Raw genomic sequence first — 17,438 nt, 5'->3', positions numbered from 1 at the left:
GGAACTTTAGAACTTACACTCACGTTGACGTAGAAAACGAAATTTGATTAATGCCTTAAACAAATAATTTATTTTATATACGTACAACATAATGATTGACCATAGCATGTACCTACAGTTTTCTTGTTTGATAAAGCACAAGGATTGCATCGAATTAAGTAGTTAAAAAACCATTACCGATCCCAATATTTCGGCCGTTTGATGGTTGTGTAACAACATAATGTTCTGGCCATAAATGAAATTTTAACGATAATTTATAATCTTTTATTCAACACATATGTAGATACAACAGTAGAATAAATAATTAGCCGTCCATATTTCTTTTATACAATCTAAAAGGCGACATACCTACAATATGAATAATCACATTTACCTTGTCTTACTTACTTCTTCCTTTCTTTGAAAAGTTTCTCTTTTTTTTTCGATTTTACTTGCTGTATCGTGAAATAAAAAAAATTCTTTTGGATGAAACCCACTTCTGCTAGGTATATCTATTCAAAACTCCTTTTATTTGATAAATAATTATGCTGCAGATATTATTATTATTATGGTCTATTCAAGAGATTATTAATTTTACGTATGTATCTCTAAAAAAAAATTAATCTTATTGTAATTTAATTTCGCTGAGAACTTTCTCAAAAACTCAAATGCACTTCTGCTATTTTTTTATACCTACGTGTAGACATCAATCATGGTTTAATCAATGTCGAATAGCGATGCGGTCTACCAGGAGTTCATAAAACTGAGAAGCCGTTCAGACCGTGTACTCGCTCTCGCTTATTATGAAGCATGAAGTCCCAGATTTAGGATACGAAATAGGAAAATTTCATTTCCGGATGTCTCTAAACCCGGCGTGAAAACCCCCGCCGTTTGTAAACAACATTTTTCAAACACATCTTGACATCTTTATCCTATTTTGACACTCTTTTTTTTAACTTGACTACTTCAAAAGAATCGTCTTCAGATATCAAAGGAAGAAAATACGTGACATTAACCCCCCGTCGAGAATACCGTTAAAATTATTATTTTTTTTTTGTAATTAAGGTGGGTACCATTTGAAGTTAAAATAAAATACATATTTTTAACTCTAATAGTTTATTTTATGCAGCATCGACACTTAACTTTATATATTTGTATATAAATGACATAATATGCTATCTAATCTTTAAATATTCTACAAGGTCTATAATTTCATCAACCAAAACAAGTACTCTCAAATACAGGGTGTTAAAAAAATTTCACTTCACAAACTGGAAAGGTAATAAAAATGAAAGGAAACAAAAATATATTTCTTTCAATTCAAAAGCGGCATTAAAAATTCAATGTTACGAACAGATTCTTCTTTAACACCCTGTATGTATAAACTACAGAATTATATTGCATCAATTGTTCAATTTACAAGACTTAAATTTTGCAAGTTATAATATAATCGGCAGGCATCTAAAAATATCACGTGAGCCTCGCTGGCGAGAAGGGCCGATGCAATGGGGGAGGGTTCGTGGGAGGACTGGGATCAGCAATCCTTACAATACCCCCATGAGAAGGAGTCGTCCCTAAATGCAGCGTTGTGTGAGGAGACGGTTGTGGCAGCATCCTACTCGACGATGTCACCTGTAACAAATGCGAAACTTTAGATAATAACAAAGGAATGCTTTAGGGGATGATTTACTGACCTGTATCCTCAGTGGTGTTGTTATTTGAGGCGTAACTCCTAATCTTAGATGCATGGCAGCGTCAGGATGCATTCGGAGGTGGTCCGGAATTCTCAAATGATCCGGGATCCTGAGATTGATAGGTGGGGAGTGCTGGTGAAGGGTGGTTTGCGGGGGCGAATTGCTCAGACTTATAGGACTACTCTTGCTGTTATCTTGTCTAAAACCCGAATTCGAATCGTCCACCAAATCGTGGCTCAACTGCCTGTCAAACTTTAGTCCACCTGAAAGTAAAAATAAGCATTCAGTTTTTCTGATGTGTCTAAAAAATCCGACAAAAACAGATTGTATCTGTGTAGCTATCGGGTTGTTCGGAAAGTCATTTCGTTTTTTCGACAGAGGATTTAATTGTATTCTTTTGCACCCAACTTCACATTTAAGCCGTATAATTTTTATATGCTTTGAGAGCTCATATAGCAAGGCTTGTGTGTGAAAAATTCCAATTAATTCTACGCAGTAGTTTTTGGTTGGTGCCCTTTTAAATATGGAGAGCGATAAGCAGCATTTTCGACATATCTTACTGTTTTACTACAGAAAGGGTAAAAATGCTGTTCAAGCCAGAAAGAAATTGACTGATGTGTATGGAGAAGGTGTGTTGACAGTACGCCAGTGCCAGAACTGGTTCGCTAAATTTCGATCCGGCAATTTTGATGTCGAAGATGCACCACGTTCGGGAAGGCCGGTTGAAGCTGATAAAGACGCGATAAAGGCATTAGTTGATGTGAACCGGCGAATAACAACACGTGAGATCGGATTGAGGTTAAATTTATCAAATTCAACAGTTTATGACCACTTGAAAGGCCTGGGATTATCCTCGAAGCTCGATGTATGGGTTCCCCATGTTCTCACAGAGAGAAATCTGTGTCGCCGCATTGACGTCTGCGATTCGCTTCTCAAACGTCACGAAAATGATCCGTTTTTGAAGCGCATCATCACTGGGGACGAAAAATGGGTTGTATACAACAACGTCAAACGCAAGAGGTCATGGAGCAAAAAAGATGAACCGGCTCAAACCATTTCCAAAGCCGATATTCACCAAAAAAAGGTGATGCTGTCTGTTTGGTGGGATTTTAAAGGAATCGTTTTTTTTGAGCTTTTACCGGATAACACAACGATTAATTCGGAAGTCTACTGTCATCAGCTGGACAAACTGAATGATGCACTTCAACAGAAAAGGTCAGAACTAATCAACAGGAAAGGTGTAGTGTTTCACCAAGACAACGCGAGACCTCACACAAGTTTGGTCACTCGCCAAAAGCTTTTACAGCTTGAATGGGATACAATGCTACACCCACCATATTCTCCAGACCTGGCACCATCGGATTATTATTTGTTCCGGTCACTCCAAAATTTTTTAGACGGTAAAACCTTCACCTCAAATGAGGAGGTCAAAAACCTCCTCGATCAGTTTTTTGCCAGCAAAGACCAAAAATTTTATGAGCGTGGAATTATGCTACTACCAGAAAGATGGCAAAAGGTGTTGGACCAGAACGGTCAATATATAATTTAATAAAGTATTTGTTTATTATACGAAAACTGTCTTTCATTTCCACAAAAAAAAAACGAAATGACTTTCCGAACAACCCTATATATAGGAAACAAATTTATTGATTACTTAAAATAACTTTTTCCAACTACGGCGGCGCTAAATTCTCAATACTACAACACAACAACTGAAGGATAATAATAAAGAGAAAGAGAAAGAAAATAAGGGGAATGTAATTTTGAATGTATCTTACCCATAATTCGTCCGCCACCACCTTCGCCAGGGGGCGGCTGCGGAGGTGGCGAGTGCTGGTGTTGCTGATGCTGCTGCGCGAATCGATATTGCGCGGGCATGGGACCGGGAGAATGGGGACCGAAGCGAAACGTGCTGATCGGCGTCGGGGTGGACGCCGGAGACGTCGTGAACCGTAGCGGCGTCGTAGGTGAGGCGGCAGGAGGCGAGTGGGTACCCAGGGAGATGTCCGAATCGCTATCGGAAGTCTGTGGAGGCGACGGACGAACACCGCCCCCATGCGATGCCAGTTGAGCTGCAAGCTGCTGTTGCTGCATCCTGGAACAATAAACAAATGTTAATAAGTAAATTGTAGAGGATCTAAACTGGACCCCTGCGGAACACCATAAAGAATTAATGTCCATCAGTACAAAGATACTAGAAGAAAAATTAGAAGAAGTGACTGACTTTTGATATCTAGGAAGTCAGATAAGTCAGAACGGAAGGAGTAGTAGGCGAAATAGGTTGGTAGGACACCTTCTCAGGCATGAAGGTCTAGTCAGGGAGATATTAGAGGCAGAAACAGGAGTTAGGAGGAGTAGAGGTTGACCTAGATTAGATTACTCTTCACAAATAGTTAAGGACGTGGGATGTTCTCAGGATAGAAAAGAGTGAGGGTGCGTGTCCAACCAGTCTTAGGAGTGACGACCTTATGATGATGATGAATATAAAGAGAGCATCAAATAATAGAAAATAAGAGTCATTTTTAGAAAATGAAGCAGGATGCTTTTAGTGGTGAAATCAAGGAAATTTCTTCGATAGAATTTCATCGATATTGAAAATATAACTGAAATTTTTCAAAGGAATTCAAAATGCTCAAGTAAATTTTGCATTAGATTAATTCTCCGAATTAGAAATGTGTTAAGGCAAATTAAGACAACCTATTCACGAAATTTCATCAATATTGTAGTTGAGAATTAGGTTTTTGTCTACCTATTCTCAAATTCATGAAAAACATGAACTAAATCTGCTTCTATAAATCTATATGTCGAAGTAAGAAGAAGAATTCACAACTAACGAAGATTGCGTAGAGAAAAAGAAAATTCATGTAGATAGTCGTTCGATCCTCCAGTGTTTCTTAATTTACGAAAATTGTAATTTCAGTGAGTTTAAAGGGGAATGATTTAGAGATATCCGTCAGTGAAATTGTAATCGCTGATTGACGAAGTGGAATAAACGAGACGTTTTCGTAAAGTCGATATGGGTTGTCGTCTTTGATGCGAGTCGATGTTAACAGGCTATTCTCTAAACAAACGAAATTAACATTGGCCCTGCTGCTGGTCCGTATATACCTTGGCAGCCCTCTGGCACTCATTTCAATATCTAATCCGTTTAATGCGACGTTGTATGAGTTATGGTAACGATTCTACCCCGCCAAAAGGAAAAACGAACAAGCGGTAGGATTATCGAGTTAAGAGGAGCCACAATGAATTACAAATTCCATTATCAATCTCTATCCGAACTAACTGAATCTTTATTAGTTTAGAGCGCGCGAACTGCAGGGATAAATACGCGCCAACGTCGCAACTGCCGGGGATGTACCGGTGGTAAAGTACCTAACGGCATGTTTGTCTTTCGTGTGATAATTTGCGTGTAAGCAATTAAGTAGTTTACCCCCCAGTTTTCGACGACTTCCGAGTACATTACTTCAGCCACAACGATGGGTGGCGTATTTTGAAAACCTTAGAAGCCCGTTAACTTCAACTTTGTTTCATCGTCACGATCTGACTCGCGGTCTTCAGGTTTTCAGACGATATTTCAGGACATAAACGAGCACAAAACAAGTCACCTAATTAAGGAATCAATTTTGAAACAGTAATGACATGTGTACAGTAGTTGCTATTAAAATCAAAGTAATGTAATACGTTTTAATTCCTAACAGTTTGCTAAACCTGAGGATTCTATAACCGTCGTACTCATTTTGAACTCAGACGGGCTCATGTGTGACATGCCGCTACGCTAAACCGAGCAACAAATGAGTAATATAAATATGTCGTGCTTGAAATGTACACAATTAAATGTATTACAGACGGAAGTAATTCGCAAGCTTTCTATATGATGTTACAGACTTGTACGAATACTTCTTTATGCAGTCAAATTTATATACTCTAAAGAGTTATGCATTTAAAATTTTAATTGTTTAATTAGTGCGCAAGCACTTGAATCGAAACTAGAATATTTTAAATTCAAAATGAATAATAAATTTTAATGTGTACACGGTGTTCTGTATGCATCGCTGAGAGCTCTCTTCATGTATACTCCATTTCGAACTCATCTTTGACATACCACTGTTAAGGAAAACCGAGTTACAAGTGAGTACCGTAGGCTTTCCACCAAGAATTTACCATTAATATGCCCTAATTACCTAAAAAATGTAAAGGATTTCAAATTTATTCCTTAAAATTGACTATTTCATTAATTGCTATCGAGAAAATTGAAATTTTGCTGAATATCTATGAAAGGCGAGACACTGAAAAAGAAATGGAATAAATGTTCAACTAATCTACATACCTACTAGAGGTTGGGTTATAAATAGATGTGTTAATTTATAACGAACAGGATGATTCTGCATTTCGAGTGCTCGTCCTAACAAGAAAATGGGAAATATTAATCAAGTTCGTTTTAATATTAATTAATTCAATTCTCATGTGCATAAAGTTAATTAAGCGACGTCATTCAATCATAGACTTTTTACGATCTTGACTCGGGTTACCGTTCAATAGGAATGACTTACGAAATATGCATCAGTTATTCTACGGAAATGAGTGTTTCAAGTATCACTTCAAATCAATCTAACAAATATGCTAATTTGTTGTAATGTAGTAATAATACAAGTATATTTGTTTAGATATCCAGTAATTAAGCGAATATGATACAGGAAAACATAAATGTATGCATAACTGCTGATGTAATTAATACATCTATTTTTTTGTTCGAAGTAAATCATACCTATACAGTGCAGGGCTCTTGCTGATCTTAACAATTTATTAGTGAGGCTCGTGGAATATTTTACTAAACTACTAAACCTTTTGGTTGAAATTTTAGTCTATTATTAAGTTCGGATCTGATGTTGTCAACCCGTCGCAAATCTCTCCCTTTAGTTTGTAAAATAATTCTTCAGTTCATCACCATCATCATACCGAGCGGCATGGCCTAGAGGTCTAGACCATTGCTTAGCATTCGGGAGGACGCCGGTTGGATTCCGGGTCCGCCTGCCTTGGTCGAAGTTTTTCTGTGGTTTTCTTGGATCACTTAGGTAAATGCTGGGGCAGTAATATTCCACAGATAATCATTCATTCTCTTCTGTCTTCATTTCGTCCGTCTCATCTTTCTCACCCCAACCACCACCCACCCATTCTCACGATTCCTGAAAGCTGGCTGAAGAGGGCCTTCCGCCCTACCTTCCGGCGTAGTCCGGAGGGACTGCCCGCCCACTAACATTACTGGCTGGTGGGAATGAAACACCCAAAAGTTGTTTTTTTTTTCATCATTATCATAAGATCGTCAGTCCTAAGACTGGCTGGACATGTACATATATCTTCTAATCCTGAACTAATTTCCCAAAAACTAGAACATCCTGAACTATTTGTGAACAGTAATCTAATCTAGGTCTACCCCTACTCCTGTTTCTGGACTTCCATAGAGTCCTTTGTTTTCCTATTCTTCCTAATACATCTTCATTTCTGACTATCTCTATCCACGCTATTCTCATCATTCGCCTGCATCACCACATTAAGAAAAAGGTTTTAACTTTTTCTTTTGCTCCGATAAATATCGAAAATTATCCACTTCAACTAATTTTTCGTCTTCTACCTTTATATATTCACCCTGTCCCTACTTTTTTTTCTTGATCTATCACCAGAAATTGCTTTTCACAAAAATCATCATTTTTGGCGACGATGATACTGAAAATGTCATACAACTACTAGAATATTATACTATACACATATAACGTCGTCAAAACTGATAAAGACAGCTAAATTTCACATAATTCACAAGATTAAGTATTATTAGGTCATCATTATCTTCCTCTCATGAGCTAATCTTCGCATTTCCCTAAAACTAGAACATCCCACAACCATTAGATAATGAAGTTTTATGTATTAATCTTTACTATCTGCTTGCATGTGTTGTAGATTTTCAAAATCTTTTAATTCTGCATGATTATGACAGTGCAGTACCTAATGACCAAAAAAGGTAAATTGTTCCTGAGGAACTGTGATGGGTATTGTTTTTGATTGGCGCCAGTTGATGTGGATACCTGTTTTCGTTTTTATTTCTTTAGCTGTCACTTCGATAAAACGTTAAGGATTAAAGAATATCCTTTAATAATTATCGAAGTATTATAATACACAGGTAACCTCTGGTAGCTGTCTGTCTTACATATGATTTCTATCTTTCCAACCACTGTCATGAGCATATATATATATGTAGGCATATGTACGTATGTGTGGTCAATCACTTATTATTTGACAGTCAGCCATTCGGTTGGTTACTTTTATTAGATCGTCGAATCGTGGTATCGGTCCTTGTTTATTCGAAAATATCTTCGATAAAACGAATTAACAATGGATGGTATCTCGGCGTGGCGTTGCGTGGCAGGATGACAATGCAAGTCCTGGGGTTGAGAAAAACAAACTGAAACCACGCTGGCGCCACACTTCCGTCGGCCATCGTCGATGCCAAAAGCATATGGGAAATATCGGCGAAGGTATACATATATAAAATTAAAGCATCCCGGGTTCCCGTATTAAATTACTGAACACATAAAAACATGTACTTTTCTATTATTTATATAAACAAACTGTTAAAGTGTTTTCAAATACTTAACCGAGGAGACGAAATGGTAGAGAGAAGTTGTCAGAAGTTTGTTTTTCTGTGTCAGTCCCCCTCAGAACTCCTTTGAAAACCACGACGAAAAACGACAACTCATTTATACTCTCAACGCTTATCTTTTTATAAACTGTCACTAATTGATCCTACAAGCTGCAACCATTATTTTATACAAAGAATTATTCTCTACGTTATTACTAATACAATAATCTTATCAACTCAAATACTACAGTTAGCAGCAGTTTTTGTTAAAACATACATAATCACTTAAATAAAGATAATTTTTAACTTTCTTCAGGTAAATATTCTTGGTTTTCTTTAATCAACTTTCTAGTAAAGACTGACAAGGTAAAAAGGACTGTACTGTCTCATAAATTTTCTCTGGTAGTATTCATAAGAATTTCCAGGTGCTTCACCTACATCCAATATTTTTATCAGACATTACAAGGGTAGAAGTAGCCCTTGATTAGATTCGTGTCATAAATAGTTAAGGATGGGGGCAGTTCTAGTTTTAGAGAAAGTCAGGACGGAAGGAGTAGTAGGAATATAAAGAAGAGGATAGCGCAGGGTCGAGTCGCCTCGACGAAAAGAAAATGTTATAAACGTTCGAAATGTCGTGTTACAGGCGAATTATGAGGATACCATAGATAGAGAAGGTTAAAAATGAAGATGTATTAGAAAGAATAGGGAATAGGAACAGGGGACTTTATGGAAGTCAATACAAAATAGGCGAGATAGGTTGGTAGGACACCTTTTCAGGAATTAAAGGTTAATCAGATACAGATTAGAAGCAGAAACAGGAGTCAGGAGGGGTAGAGGTAGACCTAGATTAGATTAGTGTTCGTAAATAGTTAATGATGTGGGATGTTTTAGTTTTAGAGAAATGCTCAGGATAAGAAGGATTAGAGATGCGTGTCCAATCAATCTTAGGATTGACGACTTTATGATGATGAATCTTAATTAAACAAAATAAAATATGTTATGTGATAGTAAATAATTGTGATCAATTTTTGAAGATCATCGCTATATTGTCTTACAAACATCAGCCTATGCATGAATTATTGAAGCCATTATTCTGAATTTCTAAATAATAATGTTATAGCGGTTATTTTGTTGCATTTTATATTTTCTGTTTATTACAGCTTTGGATCGGAATTATTTGCGAAAACTACTTAATAATTTACATTATCCTTCCGTTTGTTATGAGTAATATTCCAGAAATTATTGTCCTTTTTTCCTGTAGGTACAATACATTACTCCGAAGATCATGATGTTGGTTTTGTTTATTAAACAAAAGATGATTAAGAATTGTGATTGGTTTTTTAGCGTCTAATGTTCTCTCGTCACACGAACAATACTGTTCAGTTTTTTTTTCGTTTGCATGCATATACTTAGCGTCCATCACGGTACCAGCAATTATTTGAAACCGATCCCATATCCCATTATTTCACCCAGCACAATGATGTGCTCCTTAAAACGCAAACTTTTAAAGGAAACACAGACAGTACGATCGTTTTCGTTAACGTCACAACCAACTTGATGAAATTCGTGGCATTTTCTACTGAGAACATTCTGGGTCCCTTTTAAATTACTACTATTACGCCGTTGTTTGTTGTCCGGATTGAAAACTAAGAGAGAGAGGATGTTGGAGCTTGGCACACTGAATAAAACCCCGTAATTTGACCGGTGTACATTTCATCCCTTTTGTATTTCGATTTTAATAGCCATATAGCTACTACCTACTTTAGATTTGCCGGGACTTCGAATGGGGTTTCAAAAACATACTTTGAAATTGAACTCTACACTATACCTACTGCTCTTTCTACTCAATTGTGATATCGTATTACCGTTTGTTAGGTAGCTTTTTATTTTTTTGAATTCATGGACGAAATCGCAAATTTTTTAGTGCTTTAAAAATTTACCTACCCATCCATGCACCAAATTTTCTAGATTAATATTTTTACTTCTTTAATTAGAAAGCTGTTAATAATTTTTGTATTAGAACTTATATTTTGAGTCCCTATTTGTTAATTCATATTCGTACTCGTTTTGGACTCGTGTTAGCTCATCATAAGGTCGTCAGTCCTAAAACTGGCTGGACATGTAGGTATATTTCCTATCCTGAACTAATTTCCCTAAAACTAGGACATCCTGAACTAATCTAATCTAGGTCTACCTCTACTCCTGTTTCTGGACTTCCATAGAATCCTTTGTTTTCCTACCTTTTCTAATACATATTCATTTTTGGCCTTCACTACCCACGGTATTCTCCTCATTCACCTGCATCACCACATTAAGAAAGAGGTTTTAACCTTTTTTTTCCCACCGAGCCCACTGTCCACGTTTCTCACTCATACAGAGAGTTCTTCTTTTTGTTAAAGGCGATTCTACCCTGATATACTATCCTTTGTTTTATATCTCTAATGTTCCTTCCATCTTGAGTTATTTGACTTTCTAAATATCGAAAATAACTTTATTTGTCTCTGTTTTGTAGCAGGCGTTATATTTTGAGTCCCTCTTTGTTAATTCATATTCGTACTCGTTTTAGACTAGTGTTAGCTCATCTGGGACATAACGTCTCGCAAATCGAAAAACAACAGCCAGTTCGATGTAATAGATGTGGCAAATCTATAATTATAGTAGAAGCTAAGCATGTGTGCTCTCCAGAAAGTTTTGAGAAAACAATTTGATCATTCATTTTAATTGCTTGCCCCTCGGTGGTGTAATAAAAATTCATTAGATTGGACACCTAGATAGGTTCGTTTAGAGAATTAATAACCCGTTTCTAAGTGTAATAATCTAAGAAGAAACAAAACATGTATGCCAGTAATTTATTAAAATGTGATGGACGATGTAATTATGTGACTAACCCGGGTTATGATATTCCTTGTAATTACACCATTTCCTTGACCAATTGCTTTTTCTCCTGCTCGCTCACTCATTCGAACTTATTAAAAAACATACCTGAACACAAGTCTCCGCACTTATCTATCCACGTTACAGGCATACCTTAGTTGTAGTTATGCCTAATGAATATTATATACAAACGTGTATCAGCAACCGTAACGATATTTGTTATTATAACGACGCGCGAAAGATTTTCTTTAGAGATTAGTTAGGAAATGAAATGAAGATTATGCTTTTTGCATATAAAAATTGTGTAATTATGATAATTTAATCAGCAGTTATACTAACTACTGTTTAGAAGAAGATCAAGTTGCTTGTAGTTACAATTATTCTTACTTAATCAAATCAAGTTTTTTAATTTGAAGCGGCAAATGACGTAACAGCTTTTAGGAGAGATAGTGAAGCGCAAATGTGAGGGGTCAAGGAGGGTAAAATAGATACCTACCCCTTTAAGATAAATACGGTTAAATGAGAACAACATTGTACTAAACAAGTGTGTTAATGTTCTGTCATAAGAATATTTGTTAATATTTCGATTAAATATTGTAAATAGATCGAAAAAGTTAAAAACCGTTCTTAATTTGCAATCATAAGGGTTGGTGCACACTCATGATATTGTATTTTGACTAGTAAAACGTTTAACTAAAAGATCAAAGTATGTCATTGGTCTACTTTTGTTCAGAGGCGTATTCCAATTGGAAATAAACAATTGGAAAGAAGTGGACGGGTCTAAATGTCTCTATTGGGGCGTATAGTTGGTTGCACATACATATATTCTAAACGCATGTTGGTTGCGTATAGATTTAGTTCTTGCACTTTTAATTTCTGCTTAACTTTCCATTAAACTCAAGATTCTGTGAGCATCCCCTTCTCTGTTATTAACCCTGTTCGTTGTGCTGTCGTAAAATGATAATACTATTAGTTGCAATAGTTGTAGTACGTTTGCGATCCTGATAGGGCTTATACCCACTGGTACATCGCAAGGTTTTGTTTATCGCGAAATCGAAACCGTTCTTTATCAGGACCGGTATCATTTCAAAAGGGCGTGGTGAACAAAAAAGTTGGAACAAAAGCAGCCATGTTGCATAATGGACGTGTCACGTTTGTTTCTATGCCACCACGGAACTACACAAAAGCCAAATGCATCGATACATAGCAATTAGGGCGGGCCGCAGCTATATGATATCATCTCTGAACTTGAATACTAATGCGACAACGGCCCATTTAATGTCTTGCTTCCAGACCGAACAACCAGCAACAGCCAAAACTACATGAAAATTGTTTGCTGACATCTGGATCGAGGCTACCTACATTTCGATTCTTTACGAAATTCGGAAATATGTTTTCAAATCGGTATTTATCGAAAATCGACCAATCAGAGCATATTTTATTGAAGTTGAAGTAGACTAATCAATAACAACTGAAACAGAAGCTTGCAGCAAGTTTCTACCTTTTAATTGATTGAGCAATAACCTAACCCGAAGCGAACCAGTTTAATAATCATCATCAGTTAACGCGTTAACTTGAATGCGCACGGCTTACTGCGCAGAGGACCATCGATACAACTTAATGACGCATTAACGCCATTTGCTACAGGTATGCTAAGCAAGCTGTGCCGTTTATACTACGTGGCCTAGAAGTTAGACCATTCCTGAGCATTCGGAAGGATTCTGGGTCTGCCTGCCATGGTCCATATTTTTCTGTGCTTTCTTTGAATCACTAGGCAAATGTCGGGGTTGTACCTAATATTTTATAGATAAATAATCTTTCACTCACTTCTGCCTTCATTTTGTCAGTCTCTAGAACACTCTGTGTATAATATACTACAATTTATTTACTGTTCTGAGATTCTTTGATCTTCCGAATTATTTCTGTTGAGTGTATTTAACCTATAAATATAATTTAATTGATTGAACTCTGCACTAATGGCTTTTTTGAGATGAACATGTTACAATATAGATATGCGATTGACATATTATTATTATTAGTAACACATGTATTAAATATAGAGACGAATATTGTGGCTGAATTAGTTGGAGCACATGCTGCATGTCTGTTCGTTTGTAACACAATACCTTTTACCTTTCAACCGGCAAGATCGTGGCTGAATTACAGTAAAGCTGATCAAATGCAGCGTATAAATGAGTATAAGGGATCGAATTTCCCTCTAAATACACACACACGTGATCGTCGATCATCTCAACTTTATAATTTTCAGGGTTCCAAATCTCAAGTGAAAAAAGAGATGCTCGTTACAAAACTTAAAATTTAGTATTAGAAAATAATTAAGATAACGTTTGTATGTATCAGAGATTTTATTTGTTAAGATCTTAACAATATAATATTTGAAATTTAAAAGGCCCTTTTGCTTTATTAACAAGATTATCAATAATATTATTGATCATTAAGTTAGAAGAGATCGTTTGCCTAGGTACAAATTATCTGTAAACCAATTCAATCTTTCGTACGCTACAAAGTTAGTACTTAAATAACTTAATACTTATATCTGTCCCATTAATTTTACTGTGGGGTTTCCAAAAGCAGAGGTTGCATATATTTTTCTTTTGCAATGATTTATATTAATTAATGGTCACAAGTACTTAATTAATTCACTATTTACGCAAGTGTTATTGAAGGATGCAAGTATCATATGAAGAATTGAGTATTTATTACAGTTGTCACTTCCTCATGTTCTCATTTCTTACTTCTTCTTATTATAACCAGATCCTTATTATAAGTAAACTCAGAATGAATCGAGCAAAAACGTGCGACCCAAACTGAAATTAATAACTTCGCTGAGAAATGCAGATATCATTGCATCATCTCTTCGTTTATAGTTTCTCTTGAAGCGCACGCTGGGGATTCAATGCAAATTGCAATATTTTTTGTGTGACTGGTTATCGTAGCCGACACGTTTTAATCCTCTTTTTGCATTATTATTATTCAGAAACATGAGAGAATGAATCTTATCTACCAAGGAAATACTGTAATAGATACATGTGAATCTACAATAAAAAAATTAATTTAAAACTATTATTGGATATAAACCAATAGAGACTTAAAGTCAGACGTTTATTAATACGTAAAAATAGCGCTGCATATGCATACGTAGGACAAACTGGTGGATAATTGAACAAAAGCATTAAAGAACACAAAAGCAATTTTGAAAATGAAGACACTTAACAACACACACATTTAGCAGGGCATTTAGTTAAATTTAATCATGGTCTGAATGATAATCTCAAAGTAATACGTTTTTAAATTAAAAGTAAAAGGATAATTTGCGGTTTTGTAGTAAATTACTAAAGTGAGTATCATAATTCTTTACTTCATAACATTTAATGTTCTAGGTATAAATCGTACGTATGTTCAGTGTGTGTGTGTGTGTGTGTTTCAAACTCTTTATGTGCATTGGAGCGTGAATGAAATCTATATGTGATAATCCAACCAACAAAAATTAGCATAATGGTAACACGAAATCGCCCAGGGCTTTTAATATAGGTAGGTACTGATATTAGTACCTACATGCTACCCTCTCATGAAAGAGTCACTTCAAGATCGGTAGCGTTAACAAAAGGAATTCTTGACTTTATTACACCGAGTTACTTGGCGTTATTTTACAAATCGTACTCGAGTACATTAGAACAAATGGACAAAGTATCAAACTAATACATGGGAAAATTGCTATGGATGCAATTTATCGGTGTAACCGACTCGAGTGGCTTGTTGCAAGAATGAGACTGGCAATGAGACCGCGGGAAAAAGTTATTAACTAAAGTATTAGGAATGTAGGTACGGTACAGTAAGTCTTCGAGTGCCTCTTGGCTTTACTTAGTAGTAAAAAAGAAACCGTCATGTAATTCTTTGATTATTGTAGTATCTAACAATTCTAAAAGTACCTATCAGTCAAAAATAAGATTAAGAAGTAGTTTAATATTTTTACCTTAGTATACACTATGTCTGATCAGCACCTCATCATTATCACAAGGTCGTCAATCCTAAGGCATGCACCTCCACTCCTTCCTATCCTGAGCTAATCCTCGCATTTCCCTAAAACTAGAACATCCCACATCCTTAACTATTTGCGAACAGTAATCTAATCTAGATCTATCTGTTTCTGCCACAAATATGTCTTTGAGCAGCACCTACTCCGAAAAAATTTAGTGAAAAGAAGGTAAATGAGAAAGAAGTAGAATGAGCTATCTGGCAACACTCAGTGGCATATATAAACATGAGGGTAATCACCATGTCCGCATATTCTGCTTTAGTTTTTGCTTGATATTTTCATACTCAATTTATTTTGTATTTCATATATAGCAGTAATTTTACCAATCGAACGGTAACGAGTACGATTATTACTACGTGTAATTCACCTGTCTACGTACCAGCTGTTGCGAAGGTCCTGAATAGGTCCATGTGTTTCTTCAGTTGACGCTTGCGATCAATAGCGACTCGTTAACTGGGCTATTTTTTGTGCATACACCAATCTGATTTATCTCATGACGGTCATCGTTAAGGAATTAAGTTCTTTGAAAAATCACGGTCCCTTGGGAAAATTGTTTGTCCCATTATTATGAGCACCCTTTACGTCTCTTACAAAACGTCTTGTTGTATTTCTTTATTAAGCTCATTGCTTTGCCGAGTTCTAATCCGGCAGAATAAACATTGCAGAGGAGTAGGTGGTGCGTTCTCTGTTAGTCGTGTCTTCTCCATAATAAATTTAGAATCTGAAAAATTTATCGCAATCGCGAGCGACCTCATTTGAATCTCCCTTACGCCCTGTTTGCCCAAGCAATCAGCCTTTTTGCTAGCAAACAAAAATCCCGTCTGAACACATCAACTTTACAAAGGGCCCGATGGCGCGAGTTGGGAGTGTATCAAAGAGAAGAGAGAGAGAGAGATAGAAAAGTAGCGAGTAAGACTGGTGCGGGCATAAATTTTAAATTCGATTTAACGTCGAGTCGACTGACAAACAATTAGAGTTACGGTGCATTGTTAAAAGTCGGCCAGGCCTACTGCAATCTCTCTCGCAGGGATCGCCGTGGATCGTTCTCAATTGGCTTAAGTTGTCGCGATCCAAAAGGTCCATCCGCGGATGAGAAAAGCCGAAACAAATTCAATTTGGACGAGTTGTTTTGCACGATAATTGCTTTCTGAATTTAAAGGCATGAGTAAGCCCTTTTGCAGAGGAAATTAACCGACACACCAACCCTTGGGATGATATATTATACATATCTACTTACTAGACAAATTGTAGATCTTTTCGGCAACTGTTATGCCAAAAGAAAAATAGTAAAGGTTCATAAGGCAAAAGTATCCACCAAGTTATATGTCGGATACTGAAATGGACTGACATTGAGTGCTGGATGTTTTTTAGTTTTTAATCACTGGTGAAAATTCAGTGAAGATGTCTGTAATATTTCCATAAATTTCTCAACGTCTTCACTTTTGGGCATTCCAATTTTGAGTTAGCTGCGATTCACAATATTTTGTGTAGTAGTTCTTTATTTTTGTGAAGATTTTGGTAAAAACAGTTTCAATTCCTAGTGTTTACTGGTCCATAAAATTTTCATGGATTATCCTAATCTACCACTGAATTTGTAGTAGTTTGGACGTTAGATTTCCAAAGAAACAATACAATGGCATTTTCATTTGTCTCTATTATTCTCTTCATCATTCCCAGACATTCGATTTTCATAAAGTTTTGTACTAATTCCACTTAGATTTGGTACGTATCTTGAAATGATTCCGTTTCTATTCAATGCGTGAAAAATTTATCGGCCATGGAATTCGTTGTAAGATTGTGAGGGTAACAGTGGAAGAAAAATCGCTTTCTCTTTGATCACGGCAAGGAAACTTAATCAGGAACACTCAATAAATGTGTTTCCTTTTTCTCTGTTAACGCATCTAGCTGTCGTCATCGCGGTTGTAGGGGGCAATTTGGTGTGGAACAATGAGCGAGAAGAATCCGCCGGTATATATATAAGTCTTCGGGAGGTAGACGAGTGTCCGAAACAAATGACGGTTGACCTCCTCAGCGGGTTTCCACAGTGCTAATGAACCTGCTGATTGCCGTCATAACTTGGACAAATGCGATCATCAGCGGTTGATAGTTCAATATGTTCGACACAATGCGCACAATGACAGACGAGGCGAACGAAACAATATCGATTTCCTACCGACATAATGCTTTGATTAATGCGGATCTT

General features: G+C 36.4%; 1 protein-coding gene across 1 annotated transcript in view; it reads right to left on the bottom strand.

The window, feature by feature from the left end:
- Positions 1-1,138: 1,138 nt before the first annotated feature.
- The window catches only part of LOC108741000 (homeobox protein SIX3-like), a 39,763-nt gene continuing 23,463 nt past the window's right edge, over positions 1,139-17,438 (bottom strand). Inside the window, exons 2-4 of the mRNA XM_018475555.1 lie at positions 3,452-3,768; positions 1,674-1,936; positions 1,139-1,611 (exon numbers count right to left, since the gene is read on the bottom strand). Of these exons, the coding sequence (XP_018331057.1) occupies positions 1,450-1,611; positions 1,674-1,936; positions 3,452-3,768 (742 nt within the window). The 3' untranslated portion in view covers positions 1,139-1,449. The remainder of the gene's footprint in view (positions 1,612-1,673; positions 1,937-3,451; positions 3,769-17,438) is intronic.

This window comes from Agrilus planipennis, unplaced genomic scaffold (genome assembly GCF_000699045.2).
Source record: "Agrilus planipennis isolate EAB-ADULT unplaced genomic scaffold, Apla_2.0 scaffold238, whole genome shotgun sequence".
Classification (NCBI taxonomy): Eukaryota; Metazoa; Arthropoda; class Insecta; order Coleoptera; family Buprestidae; genus Agrilus; species Agrilus planipennis.
This window is presented reverse-complemented; position numbering and strand designations above follow the sequence as displayed.